Source organism: Protomyctophum bolini, assembly GCF_963924005.1.
Source record: "Protomyctophum bolini genome assembly, chromosome: 18".
Taxonomy (NCBI): Eukaryota; Metazoa; Chordata; class Actinopteri; order Myctophiformes; family Myctophidae; genus Protomyctophum; species Protomyctophum bolini.
Window position 1 is genome coordinate 34939391 of NC_137879.1, and position 20289 is coordinate 34959679.

The 20289-nt window shown below is 42.3% G+C and overlaps 1 protein-coding gene across 1 annotated transcript; it reads left to right on the top strand.

Annotated features, from left to right (window-relative positions):
- The first annotated feature begins 5005 nt into the window (after positions 1–5005).
- ptenb (phosphatase and tensin homolog B) lies at positions 5006–19544 on the top strand. Its single transcript, XM_080789433.1, has 9 exons — positions 5006–5737; positions 11789–11873; positions 12307–12351; positions 12642–12685; positions 13570–13808; positions 15256–15397; positions 16678–16844; positions 17581–17835; positions 19180–19544. Exons 1-9 carry the CDS (start codon positions 5659–5661, stop codon positions 19363–19365), a joined length of 1242 nt encoding a protein of 413 aa, XP_080645559.1. The 5' UTR covers positions 5006–5658; the 3' UTR covers positions 19366–19544.
- The last annotated feature ends 745 nt before the right edge of the window (positions 19545–20289 follow it).

Consider the following 20289-nt stretch of genomic DNA (forward strand, 5'->3'; position numbering starts at 1 on the left):
TGTCTTTCTTCTTCGGTGTGGATGTTAGGGGGGAACAACGTTACACCGGAGTGGATGGAACCACCTGCTGCCCCCTCGTGTTTAGGAATTCATAATCATATCATATCATATCATATCATATCATATCATATCATATCATATCATATCAATCCTATCAATCATATCATATCATATCATATCATATCATATCATATCATATCATATCATATCATATCATATCATATCATATCAATCCTATCAATCATATCATATCATATCATATCATATCATATCATATCATATCATCATTATTTTACTCAAGTAAAAGTATCAATACTGCAATGTAGAAACACTCTTCCTAAAACGAATAAAAAGTGTACATGAATAAATTGTTCAAAAGTATTGGTATCAAAATGTACTTGGTATCAAAATTATAGGCTATACTCATTATGCTTTTAAATTTATAAAATGTATTAAAAAAAATCTTTTGAAAATAGCAGAGGGGCGCCCCTGCCGCCCATGTGATGATGTATAATGATAAGAGCGCCCCTCACTTCACACGGGTGTGATTTTTAGTAAGAAAGGTGGTTAAAAGGCACTTTCAATTTCAAACATAGGCTATACATTTTGTTTTCTAAAACAATTTGGGATTTATAATGTTAAAGAAGAAAAACTGACTGCATCACTATTATTTTAAAAGGACGATAAGACGACTTGTGAATGTAGGCTATTTAAATCCAATAGATGGCACTGGAACGCAACAAATCAAATTGTCCCTTAATTGTAGGAATAAAAATCTTATTTTAGTTTTGAATATTTGCATGCTGTTGGTTAATTTAATGCTTGACACTTTCCCAAGCAATCAATTGTGGACACATTTGGCATGCATCAATGCATTTGATTAGGCTATGTAAGAACATCCTAAATGAAAAAATGGGGCGGGGGGAAGAAGACATTACAAAAAATAGAAATGCATCATCATCATCATCATCATCATCATGCCCTTATACCTGTAACCAATGTCACTATACCCACCTGTATAGACCCCTACGCACCCCACCCACACACACACACACACACACACACACTCCACACACACACACACACACACACACACACACACACACACACACACACACACTCATGCATTTTTGCCCCCACCCTGTCTCTCTCTCTCTCTCTCTCTCTCTCTCTCTCTCTCTCTCTCTCTCTCTCTCTCTCTCTCTCTCTCTCACACATGCACACACACAGACATGCAGCAATGCAGCAATTAATTATAACATAACATATGACTTGTAGCCTATTAATAGAGTCATCGTTTATTTATTTGAAAGTGCTAATAATGCTTAAATGTGGGTTTACTTTTAGATGATTCATTTAACATGATTACTGTAACTGCAGGCTAGATAATTTAGGCCAAACAAAGGTCTCAATGATGTGCCATATTTTCTGGTTACATAAAATCTAGAAGACACGATTTGAATATATCTATCTCATTGATCTATATACTGTGTGTTACCGTTCCCATATTCATGGCACCACACGATGTGTGGTGTGTGTGTGTGTGTGTGTGTGTGTGTGTGTGCGTGCGTGCTACAGAGACAGTTGATGTTATATCAACTGGAGTCTTTTGACCAGGACAGTAGGACTAGTACAAAATAAGCTATTTTCGCTTTGACAGTTTTTCAATAAAATATGTGGGTTGCCATGTTGTGTTCAATCGTCCTTATAATTTATTATATTGTTTTGTGCGCTGATGCGTCTCGCCAACGGGTGATAAGATGTGCCACAACCTGGCAACCCTGTGTCGCTGGCAAGATGCGTTGGGTTAGCACGTTAGCATGGTGAGCTAACAACAGTTAACGGCAGTCAGTCGGTAGATACTGTCGTACACTCGTACCGTCTCCCAACTTTACTCACAGTTAGCCTCAGCAGGACCGGAACAAGCTGGATTTTCTCTTCAAGATAAGATGATGCTCATGATGATAGTGGTGGTGGTGATTGATTGATTGATTGATTGATTGATTGATTGATTGATTGATTGAAGTATTTATTAACAGTTTGCAGAATTACAGTACATTTCAAGCACAACTCAATACAAAAACTGTTAACTGTGAGTGGACATAAAACAATAAAAGCATTACACTTGTTTACAATAGGGCACACCGTTTTCAATTCATCAAAACATTTAAAGACGTACGGTACAAATATACACTTCTATATAGCCAAAAACAGGAAATCAGAGGCAAAAAGCGGTGGGGGGGGGGGGGAGATGATGTTTATTAATATTATTATTATTATTATTATTATTACTAGCCTACTACTACAAAATAAATGTAACTATTAAGCAATTAAGAAAGTTGATTGATTGATTGATTGATTGATTGATTGGATACTTAACAGTTTGCAAAAGATAGAGATCAGGTACACCGTACAATTATACAATAATAATGCGAAGGAAAACAAAAAGCCCAGAGTGCTTGTTTTCAACTTTCCATTGTGGTCCTATAGTATGCATTAAATTCATCAAGCTATAGGAGCAGTAAAATGAATATATTTCATACAGAAAAACATTGGGGGGGGGGATTTATCTTGGCAATAAGTTTGAGAAGACTTCTAGGACAGGTTCAGTTGCATGATATTGAAGACAGTAGCCATAGAACAGTGGGCACTATCCAGAGTCCAAGACTGACTATCACCATAAGGTTGTAACTTGTACTGTATTGATTTATTTTTTAACTGACAAAGGTTATTCCAAACCTTTGTCAGTTAAAAAATAAATCAATACATTTATTCTTTCATGGTCCTCCACTTCCTTAATGTAAACGAAGTCCACACCCACAACACCAGAGGGAGTGCAACAAACCATGTACAACCCAGATTCGGCACAAACAACTGAAACAAGGGACTAAATTATTTTCGCTCCTATGCCACCAAAATGTGGAACGCCCTACCAACAGTCATTAAGACATGTGAATCCCTTGACTCCTTCAAAACCGCTCTCAAAGGGCACCTACGGATGGCTGCAATTCGAAACTGGCCTCTGTAAAATCTGAATCCCCCCCCACCTTTCCCCTCACTGTATATGTATATTTTCCCTTTTTGCTTCCTATATGATGAATTCCTGTTCTGTTCTTTAACTACATAGAAGTGTCTAGTATTTGTATGTCTCTAAATGTTTTGATGAATTGAACAATGTGGACCTTGTTGTAAACAAGTGTAAGGCTTAATTGGGTCGTCCACTCACAGTTAACAGTCTTTGTATTGAGTTTGTGCTTGAAATGTACTGTAATTCTACAAACTGTTAATAAATATTTCAATCAATCAATCAAACCTCTCAGTCTTACAAGAAAGCTCTGTGTGTCATGGTTTTGATACCTTAATTTGTTCAAAAATGGACATAAAAAGTAAAAACCCAATTCGATCAACGCAACATCATTGTGTTGAAGTTTTAGTCCCAAAAACAAACTGGTCAGGCTACTACTTGGCCTCACTCCCAGAACCCACCTCACCCCTGCCCACTTTGACAGGCTGGAATGGCTTAGGGTCGACGACAGAGTAGCCTACAGCATCTTGCATCTGCGGTCCACAAGATTCCATACACCACCAAGATACCTGTCTAAATACTTCCTCAATGTCAACGAAGTCCACATCCAGAACACCAGAGGGAGCTCAACAAACATGTGCAACCCAGATTTGGCACAAACAAGGGACTAAATTCCATTCGCTCCTATGCCACCAAAACGTGGAACGCCAACGCCCTACCAACGGTCATTAAGACATGCAAATCCCTTGACTCCTTCAAAACCGCTCTCAAAGGGCACCTACGGATGGTAGCCCTAGAATGTCTATACAGTTATTGGCACAGTATTCCAACAAACAATTCGAAACTGGCCCCGTCAAATCTAAAAAGAAAACACCTTTCCCCCCCTCACTGTGTATGTTTTCTTTTCCCTTTTTACCTCCTTTATGATGATGATTTCCTGTTTTATGGCTAGCCTATAATATAGAAGTGTATATAATGTATATTTGTATGTCTCTAAATGTTATGATGAATTGAACAAGGTCGACCCTCTTGTAAACAAGTGTAGTGCTTTATTGGGTTATTAAAAGTCGTTTTGTAGTGAGTTGTGCTTGAAATGAAATGTAGGCTACTGTAATTCTGCAAACTGTTAATAAATACTTGATTTCTTGTGTTATGGCTAGCCTATATAGAAGTGCATATAATGTATATTTGTATGTCTCTAAATGTTATGATGAATTGAACAAGGTCGACCCTCTTGTAAACAAGTGTAGTGCTTTATTGGGTTATTAAAAGTCGTTTTGTATTGAGTTGTGCTTGAAATGAAATGTAGGCTACTGTAATTCTGCAAACTGTTAATAAATACTTCAATCAATCAATCAATCAATCTATCAATCAATCAATCAATCAATCAATCAATGTGCGTGTGTGTGTGTGTGTGTGTGTGCGCGCGCGTTTGCGTGTGCGAATAATGTGTCAAATAATGTACCGTAATATTATTGTCAGAGGCAGAGCCATAGTACAGTGGTTCCCAAAGTGGGGTCCGGGGACCCCCAGGGGTCCTTGAGGAAGTTCCAGGGGGTACCCACTACCAGCTAAATGAGTTTGTAACCAAATGGACCCTTATGGGTCTGTAACTCTTTTGTACACTCTCAGAGTTAAATTAACATTGATTTTACAATATAAATTGGGGTCCCAGAGATAGAAATGCCATTAAATGGGGGTCCATAGCCTATAAAAGCATGTAAAACTGGGGTCTTTGAAACTAAACTGGTTGAGAATCACTGCTAGAGCCGTAAAAATCTTCTCTTGTGGGGGTCCCTGGCATATCTCTTCAAATGGGGGTCCGTGGGTGGGCTGATTAGTGTCAATTTGGGGGTCCATGACATGAAAAGGTTTGGGAACCACTGCCATAGTAGTAGTAGTAGATTATTGTGAAGTAAGCAACCGGAAGTATCATTTTCCCTCAGCAGCGTGCGCCTTGTCGCGCCTCTGTCAGTCGCCAGTCGTCTTATTTTTTTTTTCACTCCAAGGCAAAAGGAGAGATTCTCTCTCCGCTTCCACTGGATTTAACCACGGCGTCTCTGGCGGAGCCGGGAACCCGGAGGAACGTCTGCTTTGCACCGACACCACCACGTCCGGACGGCCGGACAGCAGTTCTCCCGAGCGAGACCACGGTGGACGGTTTTGTCGCGAGCCGAGGAGGAGAGCAGCGACCCGGGCCTGGAGAAGGAGGAGGAGGACGAGGAGGAGGAGGAGGGGGGCGACTTCGCCTTTCATCTCTGACCGCCGAGAAGGCACCGAGGGCCGGCCGCCTGTCCACTGGCACACCGGCTAGCATAGCAGCGCACCTATATATGACACCGCAACAGTGTTGGAGGATACAACAACTACAAAAAACAAGGGAAACCGTTTAAGTTTGCATTAATTTACGCAGTCGATATTTTAATAACGAACGAAGCAACCCGTTTAGAACGTTTTAAACCAGCGCTGGTGGATATTGGAAAAAGGGGTAAGGACCATTAGCGGCTAGCTCGGCTAGCTGGCTAGCTAGCTGCGGGCTAGCACTGACAGTTAGCCTCCAGGGTTGAAGCACACAGACATTGGGAACCTGCTCGTCATTTTTCGGACCTTTATCAGAGCCTTGAGGCGCCGACATGGCTGCCATCATCAAGGAGATAGTGAGCCGCAACAAGAGGAGGTACCAGGAGGACGGCTTCGACCTGGATCTCACCTGTATCCTTTTTTTATATTAAGTTCTACTGTGTTCTACAACCTGCCTGGATTGCTTTAGCCTGTGTTAGCTGCTAGATGGTTAAAACGTTTTTAATCACTATATAACTACCAAGTCGGAACTTTACTTTATATAGTTTCATTTTGATCATTAGTGTTCTTAGTGGAGAGTGGTGACATAGTACACAGTAAAATCCTCAGGGTAAATTTTAACTCATGAGAGTGTGCAATATAATGGAACCAAATGGGCCCAGACCGTCCATTTGGTTAAATCTCTACAGTCTCAAGAGATGCACATTGATGCATGTGATATGTTTTTGATATATTGTACTGTGTACCTCCCATTAGTATGGTGTGTGAATTTACTGAAATTAATTTAGACCCCTGGCAAATGTGAAAACAGACATGATGTTTTATATATATATATATATATATATATATATATATATAATGGTAACCTGCATATTATCTACCGCTATATTGCACATTTCAAATAATGGTCAGACTTTATCTGTCATATTAGATCATAGTTTTGAGGGATTGTACGGTTGTGTTTGAGAATATTTAGGTGATTATGGTCAGCTGGCAAGCAAGCAAAGCAATGTGACAGTCTGTTGGCACTACATCAGCTGTGCACAAGCTCCAACACATTAAAACTGGAAATCCGCAAGATTTATGTCTAGGTATTTGCAACGGTGTCTGAGCTACAATGAAGACGGTGGCCCATCTAATTGTCTAATCCTGTGTGCCTGCCATCTGCTTCAAATAACGTTATTAAGCATTGGTGTCTGTCTAACCTTAAATACTTTCCGACACCAAGGTCTAGATTTCTCAGAGTGGGGACCGGGGTAGACCACCTCCAACTCTCAGTAGAAGAGTGGGGACTGGGGAGACCACCTCCAACCATACTTAGCAGACTAGCTAGTAGTAATATTGTGTTAACATTCGTTTACCGCCACAAAGTGGGGTCAGGGACGCTCTTGGCTTCCTCGGGCTGCTTCCAAGTCGACCCTTACCGGTCAGTTAAGTAAGTAACTCTCAGAGTTGTATCGAGGGTCATTGAAATGTAATGACCAGAGAACCACTGGTCTAACATACCGATTTGGTTCAAAGCAAACCCATGATTAAACGAAACTACTAAAGGCTCATTCATAGTCTGGATTTTCTGTGGTTGGGGTGACCACCGCTCCGGTGGTGAGGTGACCACCGGAGATGAAATAATGTTGAGCGGTGTGGTGAGTAAAAACAGGGGGGGGGGGGGGGGGGGGGGGCGGTGGCGGTGGTTTGCTCTTCACCGCGGCTCAGTGACGTCATGTTGTAGTTCGGTGGTCACCCCACCACCGAAAATCCAGACTATATATGAATAACGCTTAAATCCAAGGTGCAAGACGATAGAACCTACTGTAGTGTCGTCTAGTTTGACTAATATTACCTACCCTGCAGGCAGGGCAGGCCTGCCCCTGCACTACCTTCTTGGAATGAGCAGTGAATGAACTTGAAAGATTGAATAGTGCTATATACAGTATCATCATAAGTGGTGGAAGATGGATGGATGGCTGGATGGATATCACCATAGTTGATATTTGTATTTGGAAATGTGCACTTGGCATCTAGTTGTCATGTGGATCAGCTTAGTTCAGTGAGTTCACTGTGTGTGTGTGTGTGTGTGTGTGTGTGTGTGTGTGTGTGTGTGTGTGTGTGTGTGTGTGTGTGTGTGTGTGTGTGTGTGTGTTGTAATGTCTTGGCTGTGTTTTGGTTGGGTAGTTGCTAATCGGACTAGGTGGCATTGATTTCCATATTGGCCTCGCCACTCGCAATATTGGGAACTGGCAAATGGATCTTAACCCATTCTGAACGGGAACCCATTTTGGTGCTAGCATCATGTTATGCTTTTAGCTATTGAAAAATAGCAGATCTACAAGCTCAATAGGTCTGCTATTTTTGAAAAATCGAAGGACGACTGACATTTTTAGAATCTGATCTCAGGTCAGAATGGGTTAATCAGACCAGTGTGTATGTCCAGTGGAAACCTCGTATGAATCTGATCTCAGGTCAGAATGGGTTAATAGTTTATGCTGTAGTGATGGTGTGGGGGGGGAACGGGAACACACACACATTGTCATGACAAATCCACCTGTCTGTGTGCAATGGATCAAACCCCACCAGACTAGATCATTGTATTCTCTCAATTCTGCCTTTTCTATGGCCAGGAGAAGGCTTCATCAGAGCGACACTATAGTGCCCGAGTTCCCAAACCTTTCAGCTCGAGACCCCCAAATGATACATGAGGTGTCTCCCCTGTGACCTAAACGTACAAAAAAATATATTTAATAGCCCTGTTTAATAGTGGAAATGGCAGATCTACAAGCCTGTAGATTTGCCATTTTCACTATTGCTCAAGTTTTTTTCTTTTTTTTTAATATATAATATATTCTTTTTTCATTGGATGTTAGATTTGTGGAAAATTAATTAATTTGTGTTCAAAAATGTTTTCAAAGAAGTACGATTACTAGTCGTGACCCATAAAACAATGGTCTGCGATCCCAAAATGTCCCTTTTGGCAAAAATGTCCATCAGCTGAATATCTGAGAATGTGTTGAGTCTTGAACCTGCTGATCTATCATTTTAAAGATGCATTTAATGAGAGAGAGAGAGAGAGAGAGAGAGAGAGAGATGGGGGGGACACGGTGGCGCAGTCGGTACTGGGTTCGATTCCCGCAGGGGGCGCTGGGTGTGTGTTCTCTCCTCCGTGTCATCTGTAATTTGTGTGTGGAGTTTGCATGTCCCCCCCCCCCCCCCCCCCCCCCATGTCCTCTAGAGTAGGTCCCCTCACAAAAACATGCAGTAATCCTGGTCTCTAAACTGCCTCCCCCTGGCCAGCCGGGGCGCCTGATGGAGGGGGAAAGGAACTGGTTGGAATAACGTGTTCCTTCCACGCGCTACGTCCAACCGGGGGAAACTCCCCCCCCCCCCTGTCAGGTGAAAAGAAGCTGTTTGGACTGAATGGACTCCTCATGCATAGAGGGAAGTATGAGGTCAGTCCGTTGCTCTCCCCGGGTTGGCAGAGGGAGTGTAGAGCCCAGGGTTATTACATTAGAGGATTGACACTGGGTGAAAAAAATAAGTTACAAAATTGTGTGATAAAGATTTGGGGGGAAAAAAAAGAAATATAGAGAGAGATATAAGGTAAATGAGCCCCCTCAAGAGATAGAATATGAAGATAATGAGCCCCTCTGTCACAAACATGTTCATGTTTAATTTCAAACTCTTGTCTGTGAAAAACGCAGCCGTTGTGTTCATCGAAAAGCGTTTGTTTCAGTAGGTTTTTTTTTACTGCCTCCCTTCGAGAGCAGCAGCAGGTCATTTGCGGGGTGCCTCTGTGTGTGTGTGCGCGCGCGTGTGTGTGTGCTTGTAAGAGAAGAGGAAGTGTGTGTATATATAACCGATGAATCTGTGCTGTGTTGGTGTGCATATACTGTACATGCAGTGTGCGTACCGTACTCCTAATGTGTATCGGTGGCTCGGTGATGCACTGTAACCGAGCTTTGCTGCCTGTTACGCAACGGCAACTTTTTTTTTTTTTCTTTTTCTTTTCTAGGAATGGTCGGTCCTTTCTAGGAAGGACAGAGCAGTGCGACCAAAGGTTACTGTAGTCTTATTAAGAGCCTGCTGCTACAACACCTCCCTGTGCCTGTCTCAGTTTGCTCCCGACAAGGGGAGAGAGTAGGGCTGAGCCGATATCATGGCTTCAAAATCAATATCGATATTTGGAACTACATCAAACTGTAACTAAATTGGACCAATACAGGGACATTTGGTTGCATTTGTAATACACATAAGTTAGAGGATTTGACTACAGAAATATCTGAACGGGACACCTAGGTGCTGGAAAAGGAAAAAAAAAATGAAACGATGCATATTAAAAACAAAAATGGCAAGCTCGCGACCGCATTTTTACCTTGTTAGATCTTGCTGCTCTTGAAATGTCCCTGAAAAGTAACAGTTTTTGGGACATAATAATGACTGGTTTCCACCCCGACCGAGACTTTCAAGCCAACGGGTTGCTTGAAGTGTGTTTTTGAATGCATCCTTTGGGGAAACCCGAACAAAGGACGATTTGTATTGAAAACCAGTAAGTCTCTTAACCCGGGCTAGGCGGCTGGCTACATGACTGGCCCGCGCCCAAAAAGGTCACGGGTTCATCCTATAACCGTAGTCATTTTTGGTGCACTATGTGACGGTCATACTTTAGTTCACTGGGTCTGTGGCAATTTAGGGCTAATCGATCATAAAAACAAAAAAGAGTGGCTAAAATAAATACATATTTTTTTCCCCAAAAATGTCCAGGGATGGTCATGATAATCACAATGGGTAAAAATGACATTCATGGTGATTCTGCTTAATATTGTAATTATTGCTAATGCTTTTTGGTGAAGTTAGTTGCTCTTATTATCTGTCATATCTTTGGACGTACGGTATTTAATTGTGGTTTTATTGTTCCTCTGTTGAGCCGGTTGGGTTGTGTACAATGAATGCTCTTGTTCTTGTTCTTTGTGTAACAGTGAAGAGATGAGTTCAAGGTGCATAATATTCTGATTGGTCTAAATGCCATGATATTATACATCGCCCGTCAGGTGGAAAATTAAAAAAAAATCAGATCTGCTACTTTTGACGCTTTCAAGTAGGGTGTTGAGTTATTTGGAGATGAGAGGTTTTACACAGCGCAAACCAAATGTCAACGATATATTCGAGCAATAACACATTTTAACCCATTCTGACACTTGAGATCTGATTCATACGAGGTTTCCACTGGGACACACACTGGTCTGATTATAACCCATTCTGACCTGAGATCAGATTCTAAAAAAATGTCAGTCGCTCTTCGATTTTTCAAAAAATAGCAGACCTACAAGCTCGTAGTGCGCCACTCGGTGGCGCGCTATGAGGTTGTAGATCTGCTATTTGGCCCTATCTCCTATCTGGCCCTTTTTTGACCACAGGAACCACCTCCTCCTGCTACTCCTATATAGCAACCGGAGGAGAATCGATACGAGGCCCTTTTGTGTTCGCGTAGACGTCGCGAAGACGACACTTAACTTTCTCATTTATCGACGTCGTCATCATCTGCTATAGTTTTACATCCAGCCCCGGTCTACAAACCAGACGAATCCAGCCAGAGAAACTAATTGAATTTGCGTATTATTATTATTGTGTGTATTGGTCTGTGCAATGCCGCATGCCAGGCTAATAGTGTGGTGGTGGTGGATGGAACGTATTGGCTTTTTAAGGGACATTAAACTTGTGACCGCTTGGTTACTTACCAGGGCAAGTTTGTGTGTGTGTGTGCGCGTGAGTGAGTGACGCTATATTTGTGTGTGTGTGTGTGTGTGTGTGGTAGAGATAGTGTGCGCCCACGGCCGCGCCATGCTGCAGTGCTGAGTGGGGGGGGGGGGGGGGGGTGGCACGACTAAATAGGTCATTTTGGTATGTATAATTAAATCATTGTGTGGTCGAGAGAGAGAGAGAGAGAGAGAGGGAGATGGAGAGATAGAAGGATCTCACGGAGCACCGAGACAAAAAGCACTGTCAAAAGTGCTCTTTTTCAGCGTATAACCCATTCTGACCTGAGATCAGATTCATACGAGGTTTCCACTGGACACACACTAGGTCTGATTAACCCATTCTGACCTGAGATCAGATTCTAAAAATGTCAGTCGTTCTTCGATTTTTCAAAAAATAGCAGACCTACAAGCTCGTAGCGCGCCACTCGGTGGCGCGCTATGAGCTTGTAGATCTGCTATTTTTCAATAGCTAAAGCATGACATGATGCTAACACCAAAATGGGTTCCCGTTCAGAATGGGATAATATCATGAGGAGGAGGAGGAGGAGAGATTGAAGATGATGTCAGGCCTTCATCAAACAGATATCACCAGCATGTAGTATTGTGCGGCGCTAAGTGGAACACGGTGTGTGTGTGGGTGTGTGTGTGTGAGACTGTGTGTGTGTGTGTGTGACTGTGTTTGTGTGCGTTTTCCTTAACACCGTGTGTGTAGACATCTATCCTAACATCATTGCCATGGGCTTCCCTGCTGAGCGGCTAGAAGGTGTCTACAGAAACAACATCGACGACGTAGTCCGGTAAGAGAGAGAGAGAGAGTGTGTGTGTGTGTGTGTGTGTGTGAGATAGACAGACCTAGTATGGATTGCCTATGACCTCTCCCCGACCTCAATGTGTGAGTTTTGATACAGAGTCACAAGTTCAACAGAGATTAATCTCGATTTACCCCCATTCTGACCTGAGATCAGATTCTAAAAATGGTCTGTTTGAAAAATGACAGTGTTCTGAAAAAAAAGCTATGTTTCTGTGTGTCAGTCGATTTCTTTCAAAAATAGCAGACCTACAAGCTCGTAGCGCGCCACTCGGTGGCGCGCTACGAGCTTGTAGATCTGCAATTTTTTTCAACAGCTAAAGAATAACACCAAAACGCCTGTAATACAAACTGTAACACCAGTAACTACTGAAGTGTCGTAGAAGAAATAAATATTTTATTCTCTTTGTCTTGTTTCTCAGGTTTCTGGACTCTAAACATAAAAATCATTACAAGATCTATAATCTGTAAGTACTGTCCTGTCCATCCAGGTGGTTAAAAGTCAAAATATCATATATATATATATATATATATATCAGATTCATTTTGCGTGTGTCTTTGTGATATCACATGTCTCATCCATTTTATGACTTGACTGTCTCGGATGTATTTATGGTCGTGTATGTAATGTATGTTGCGCCATTTGAACAGCAGTCATTGTTTTTACTGGCTGGTTATCAGTAGCTGTCTTGTTAGCTAACCTGTTTGACCGTTCCTTTCTCTGTGTGTGTGTGTGTGTGTGTGTGTGTGTCTACAGTTGTGCGGAGCGGCATTATGACGCAACCAAGTTCAGCTGTCGAGGTAAGATGACATCACTGCAGACGGCCCCCCAGGGCCACAAATATAATGTTTTTCTTTTTTTTCCCCCGTTCTGCTGCTTTTGCCATTTATTGAATTTGAATCTTGAACAGTAACAGTTTTGGACATTAGACCGCTACGAGGGTTACTTTCCATGCGTTGTTCCCTAGTCTCCTGTTATCATTGAGCTCTATTTTAGTTGTTTTGGGGGCGTGTCATTATTATAGGCTGAAATAGCCGATGAACGAGGTCACACAATGTGTCTCATTGTGTGCTTTGTTGCACATCGGGCTATTCCTTGCGAGACAAAGTATGGAATAGGGCTTTTATGTTTACGTTGGCTTCCTCGGTTTACTGGTTCTCTTCGTCCCGAAACAGACATTTATCCACCAAAAGCGCGCGCGCGTGTGTGTGTGTCTGTCCACACACACACACACACACACACACACACACACACACACACAGCTGAGCGAGCACAGTGTCGCTATTTTTGAAAAAAATCCAAGAACCACTGACATATAGAAACACAGCTTTTTCATCAGAAAGCTGTCAGGAATGTAGAAGAAGACATTTATAGAATCTGATCTCAGGTCAGAAGAATGGGTTAGTTAAGTGGTTACAGAGAAATCCCAATAAACTGTCCACCCCCCTCCCTCTCCTCGTCTCTCCCTCCCTTTTGCAAAAACAGCAGATCTACAAGCTCATAACGCGCCCCCCCGAGTGGCGCTCTATACGAGCTTGTAGGTCTGCTATTTTTGAAAAAAAATCCCAAGAACCACCGACACATAGAAACAACAGCTTTTTCAAGAAAACTGTCAGGAATGTAGAAGAAGACATTCATAGAATCTGATCTCAGGTCTGATCTCCTCCCCCCTTAACCACCCCAGTGGCCCAGTATCCGTTCGAGGACCACAACCCGCCGCAGCTGGAGCTGATCCGCCCGTTCTGCGAGGACCTGGACCACTGGCTCTCGGAGGACGAGAGCCACGTGGCGGCCATCCACTGCAAGGCGGGCAAGGGCCGCACGGGCGTCATGATCTGTGCCTACCTGCTGCACCGCGGCAAGTTCATCAACGCCCAGGAGGCGCTGGACTTCTACGGGGAGGTCCGCACCCGGGACAAGAAGGTATACTGATATACAGCTGAAATATAGCAGACCTATACAAGCTCGTATATAGCGCGCCACTCGGTTGGCGCGCTATACGAGCTTGTAGATCTGCTATTTTTCAAAAGCTATATAACTTAATGATAACACGTTTTGTAAAAAATAAAAAAATAAGTTCTTACCCCAATTTGACCTGAGAAAAAAAATGACAGTTTTCTGATAAAAAAAAGCTATGTTTCTATATCGGCCTGTTCCGATTTTTCGAAAAATAGCAGACCTGCGAGCTCGTATAGCGCGCCACTCGGTTGGCGGCGCGCTATGAGCTTGTAGATCTGCTATTTTTCAATAGCTATAACATAATGACCCTTTTGGTGTTTTAAGCATTATGTTATACTTCAGCTATTGGGGGAAATAGCAGATCTAACAAGCTCATAGTGCGGCACCGAGTGCCGCACTATGAGCTTGTAGATTTATTATTTTTTGGAAAGAAAACGTGAAAATGTGGCGCAAATCTTTGAATATATATTCTTTCACAGCAAACGTTTTTAACTCAAATCTTTGCTTCTGGGGGGGGGGGGGGTCCCTGCCTGGAATAACATATTTTCAGATGGGGGGGGTCGGTGGATAATTACATATATTTTTGGGGCGTCCTTGACATGAAAATGTTTGAGAACGACTGACATAGAATCACGGGGGTTTTGAAGACATTTATAGAATCGTCCTCAGGTCTAAATGGGTTAAAGCAGTGGTTCCCAAAGTGGGGTCCGGGGGACCCCCAGGGGTCCTTGAGGGAGTTCCAGGGGGGTCCCCAGCCAGTTTGTAACCAAATGGACCCTTATGGGTCTGTAACTCTGAGAGTGTATACAAATGGAACCAAATTTGGTTCCATTTGCACACATGTAAAATTAACATTTATTATACAATGTAAATTGGGCTCCCAGAGACAGGAATGCCATTAAATGGGGGGTCCGTAGACTAATGCGTGTCAAACTGGGGGTACTTGGAATTAAACTGGTTGAGAATCTTCTGTAAAAGTCTGTAAAAAAATCTTCTCTTAGGGGGTCCATGTCTTTTCAAATGGGGGTCCACGGGGCTAATTAGTATCATTTTGGGTATCAACATTTAAGTGGTGATATTTTCCTATAACCTCCTGTGTATTGTTGAATTCTGAATCCCCCCCCCTCCTTTTCCCCCTCACTGTATAAGTTTATTTTCCCCTTTTTACCTCCTTTATGATGAAATCCCGTTCCGTTCTTTGACTATAATAGAAGTGTCTAATTGTACGTCTCTAAATGTCTCGATGAACTGAACATGGGTGGACCCCTCTTGTAAACAAGTGTATAACGCCTAATTGGGTCACGTGACGTCCACTCACAGTTAACGTCTTTTTGTATTGAGTGTGTGCTCGTGTAAAATGTACTGCAATTCTGCTAAAACTGTTAATAAACGTCGATCAAATCCATCGCAGGGCGTGACCATCCCCAGCCAGAGGCGCTACGTCTCCTACTACAGCTACCTGCTGAGGAACCATCTAGAATACAGACCCGTCGCTCTGCTCTTCCACAAGATGGTCTTCGAGACGGTTCCGATGTTCACCGGAGGCAACTGCAGTAAGTCTGTGACCTACATATCTCCAGGCGTAACGGTTTTCTATTATAGAAATATTGTTTAAATTCATTTATAGGTTTTTTTTTTTTTTTTTTTCTTTTTTTTGAGACTGTGTACAGTACCGTACATCTTAATCCATTTTGGGGCCGGAACCCCTTTTGGTGTATAGCTATTGAAAAATAGCAGATCTACGAGCTTGCAGGGGTCTGCTATTTTTGAAAAATCGAAGAACGACCGACGTAGGAAACATGGCTATTTCAGAAAAACCCGTCGGGATGTATAGAAGAACATTTTTTAGAATCTGATCTCAGGTCAGAATGGGTTAAATGACGGGATTTCTCCATTATAAAATAAATATTGGGAGCATTTCAGAAGCAAAACCTTCAAAATGTCTTCTAAATCTGGTCAAACCAGGCCTGCATGTAGGCTATGCACACGTTGCTTGTAGATATGCCATTTCTGCTATTAAAAGAAACAAATCGACGTGGAAACAATTGGCGATAGTGCGCAAAGATAATTGCGATTATCTCAAATAACTTGTGATCAAGGTGATGATGTAATAATTGTGACATCCCCTATATACAGTTTTTATACAGTATACAGTTTTTATACAGTTTTTATACAGTATACAGTTTTTATACAGTTTTTATACAGTATACAGTTTTTATACAGTTTTTCGTTCCTTTGATTGTGTGAAATTGACATCGTTGTGTTTGCTGACGTGTGACGTTCAGTTGTGGAAAGTAACTAAGTACATTTACTTGAGGACAATTTTGAGGTATTTTTATTCCCAGTACTTTCACTTCTACTCCACTACATTTCAGAGGCAACTATTGTACGTCGTAATGACTGATTTTACACTTGCTGAAAATAGCAGATCTACAAGCTCACAACGCGTCGCGCTGCGAGCCTGCGACGCGTTGTGAGCTTGTAGATCTGCTATTTTCAGCATGCAAACAAGTGTAAAATGACTTATACTGGATCTCTTGTCCACTAGTCCCTTCCTAACATTTTTGTCTAGTTTTTATTTGTCGACAAAATTGTCAGTATATTTAGTCTTAGTTTTAGTCTTCATAGCTCAGTTTTCATTTAGTTTCCATTCCAGTTTTTGTCAGTGGAAAAAAAGGTAGTCGACGAACATTTTCCGTCTCGGTTTTAGTCGACGAAAACAACACTGGTTTGAGGTATAGTTTTGTCGGTCTAATGCCAGTCGCACCAATAGCATGTCTTCTAAAAACCCTAAAGCCCTGTGTGTGCCCCCCTTTCTCTCTCCCCGCTGCAGACCCCCAGTTCGTGGTGTACCAGCTCAAGGTCAAGATCCACACGTCCAACCCGGCCAACACGCGCCGGGAGGACAAACACATGGTCTTTGACTTCCCCCAGCCACTCCCCGTCTGCGGAGACATCAAAGTGGAGTTCTTCCACAAGCAGAACAAAATGATGAAGAAGGTAACGGTGGTTCTCAATATATATATATATATATATATATATATATATATATATATATATATATATATATATATATATATCTTTTTTTTTCTTTTTTTTTAACCCCATTCTGACCTGAGATCAGATTCATAGGAGGTTTCCAACTGGACAACACACTGGTCTGATCAACCCATTCGGACCTGAGATCAGATTAAAACAAAAAAAAGTCAGTCGTTCTTCAAAAATAGCAGACCTACAAGCTCGTAGCGCGCCACTCAGTGGCGCGCTATGAGCTTGTAGATCTGCTATTTTTCAACAGCTAAAGCATAACATGATGCTAACACCCAAAATGGGTTCCCGTTCAGAATGGGTTAATGACACAGGACCCCCCCCCCCCTCCCCCCAGGGTATGCATTATTAGTAGGCATGTAACGATATATCGTATATCGATATTATATCTCGACGATATGTATCTATTTATTAAAAATTTATATCGATTAATTTATTATTTCTTTTTGGGGGGAGGGGGGGCTATTGTGTGGTATGAAATGTGAGCTCTAATCATATTCCATCATATTCACGTGCTTTCGGTGTTTCAAGCATTATGTTATACTTTAGCTTTTGAAAAATAGCAGATCTACAAGAAGAATCGTGAAAATGCGGCAACAAATCTTAGAATACATATATTCTTTCAGAAGACTAAATGGGTTCAGTACATTTGACTCGATTTTCAATCAACTTCTCTCTCCCATTTCAGGACAAGATGTTCCACTTCTGGGTCAACACCTTCTTCATCCCCGGGCCCTACGAGGAGAACTTCGACCGGCTGGAGAACGGCGGAACGCCGCCGCCGCCGCCCCGGGAACCCGACGGAACGACGACGACGTTCCACAGCCTGGGCCCGGGAGGGGAGAACAACGACAAGGACTTCCTGATCCTGCCGCTCACCAAGAACGACCTGGACAAAGCCAACAAAGATAAAGCCAACAGATACTTCTCTCCAAACTTTAAGGTATGTGCGGTATATACCGATGTCCACTCGGGGGTTAACCCATTCTGACCTGAGATCAGATTCATACCAGGTTTCCACTGGACACACACTGATCTGATTAAGCCATTCTGACCTGAGATCAGATTCTAAAAAATGTCAGTCATTCTTCGATTTTTCAAAAATAGCAGACCTACAAGCTCGTAGCGCGCCACTCGGTGGCGCGCTATGAGCTTGTAGATCTGCTATTTTTCAATAGCTAAAGCATGACATGATGCTAAACACCAAAACGGGTTCCCGGTCAGAATGGGTTAATCCATTAAAGACCCATTTTGACCTGAGATCGGATTCTAAAAAAAAAATGTCTTCTACGTCCTGACGGTTTTCTGAAAAAGCCATGTTTCTATGTGTCAGTCGTTCTTCGATTTTTCGAAAATAGCAGACCTACAAGCTCGTAGCGCGCCACTCGGTGGCGCGCTATGAGCTTGTAGATCTGCTATTTTTCAATAGCTAAAGCACGACATGATGCTAACACCTACCGTAATTAAAAATGTGATTTTATAAAAATTACACAAAAATTGATATTTTCCAAGGGCATCCATTGCTAGGTATGCCCATATAATGACTCCAGGTATGGTCTAAAAGTGTGGGGAAAAAAAATGTATTTTTCATTTCACTAGGTCTTTAAAACTCCACAGTCAATGAATGGTTTCAAATGGCCAGCGAGCTAACGGTTGCGTTTTTTAAATATACTGACAATTTCCTCGGCAAATAAAAAAAACTAGACTAAAATGGTAGGAAGTGACTAGTGGACAAGAGATCCAGTATAAATAAATTTACAATTAGTTCGCGACGCGTTTTGTAGATCGGCTGTTTTCAGCAAGTGGAAAAAAACCAGGCCCGCCAAAATGCACGTTGTACAACTGTAGATTTAGTCGACTAAAACTAAATAAACTATTCAAGAGACTTGACTAAAACTAAAATTAGCAAATTGGCAAAAGGTCGAGCACCACCACTGACATAGAAACATTTTTCAGAAGAATTGTTAGGATTTAGAAGCCTTTTTTTTTTTAATCGACCTCAGTCCAAAATTGGTAAATGTCCAGCGGAGCTCTTAATCAATTTTTTGGGGCGGGAACCACCTTTTTGGTGTTTTTTAAAACATTGTTATTATTTAGCTATTGAAAAATAGCTGCTATTTTTCAATTTTGAAAAATCGAAGAACGACTTGATATATATATTTTTTAGAATCTGATCTCAGGTCAGAATGGGTTATAATCAGACCAGTGTGTGTGTCCAGTGGAAACCTCGTATGAATCTGATCTCGGGTCAGACTCTGTTTTAACGGTCGTGTTGTGTGTCCCCCAGGTGAAGCTCTACTTCACCAAGACCGTGGAGGAGGGGGCCAACTCCTCCGCCAGCAGCACGGCCTCCGTCACGCCCGACGTCAGCGACAACGAGCCGGACCACTACCGCTACTCTGACACCACGGACTCGGACCCCGAGAACGAACCGTTTGACGAGGAACAGCACACACAGATCACTAAAGTCTGACGACATACATACACACCGCACGCACATATACACACATACACACACATACACATACACATACACGCGCTGCGCATACGAAAAACACACTTATATAAATATATATATACAGACGTACTTATATCTATACACAGGAAAATGGACCCCACGTTTAAAAAAAAGAGAGAAAAGAACCAGCTAACGAGCTAACTTGGGGGGAGGGGGGGGGGGGAGAAATGGACCAGCCGACCAATCTCTAGGACTCGACGGATTTGACGAGATCGCGGGGGGGTGGGGGGATTTTTTTTTTTTTTTTTTTTTTTTTTGTTAATGACTGCCTGCCCCTCCCCCCCCGCCACGCTGTGATTGGTTGAGGAGGAGGAGGATGGAAGGGCAGCTCGGGTGGGGGGGTTGGGGGGGGGGGGGGGGGTTGCGGGATAGATGGACAGGAGATTTTAAAATAAAGGAGTAAAACTTGAATCAAAAAAACTGAAAAGACAAGTAGACTTCTTTAGCGACTACAACCTGGATGTTTGTTGGATAAATAACCACCACCACCACCCTATACATTCTATCCTTTTTCATCACTCCTTTTCCTTCCTGTCTAGTTTTTAAGAAACGACATGCTGACCAAGTTTTTAGGTTTTCTTTTCTTATTTCGTTCCGTTTTCCTTTTCTTCCTTTTGTATTGTCTTGTCTTGTCCTGTCTGTCTGTCTGTCTGTCTGTCTGTCTGTCTGTCTTGTCTGTTTGCGGTGAGTGTTGTTGAGTTGTGTTCAGGGTCATGGGGGAGGCTTTACTGAGACACGCTGAGTCAAACTGGTTCTCGTATCAAAACCTTTCAGCCCTTCAAATCTGAATTCTCAGTTGTTATAATAATATAATAATAATAATGCCTCACTTCATCCTTTGGCATGCAAAGTCAAAGTGGTTAAAAAGGCCCGAAAGAG

Coding starts and splice junctions, on each gene's coding strand:
- ptenb (XM_080789433.1), top strand. CDS start 5,659: ATGGCTGCCATCATCAAGGAGATAGTGAGCCGCAACAAGAGGAGGTAC. Junction 11,874..12,306: donor AACATCGACGACGTAGTCCG/GTAAGAGAGAGA, acceptor CTTGTTTCTCAG/GTTTCTGGACTCTAAACATA. Junction 12,686..13,569: donor AACCAAGTTCAGCTGTCGAG/GTAAGATGACAT, acceptor TAACCACCCCAG/TGGCCCAGTATCCGTTCGAG.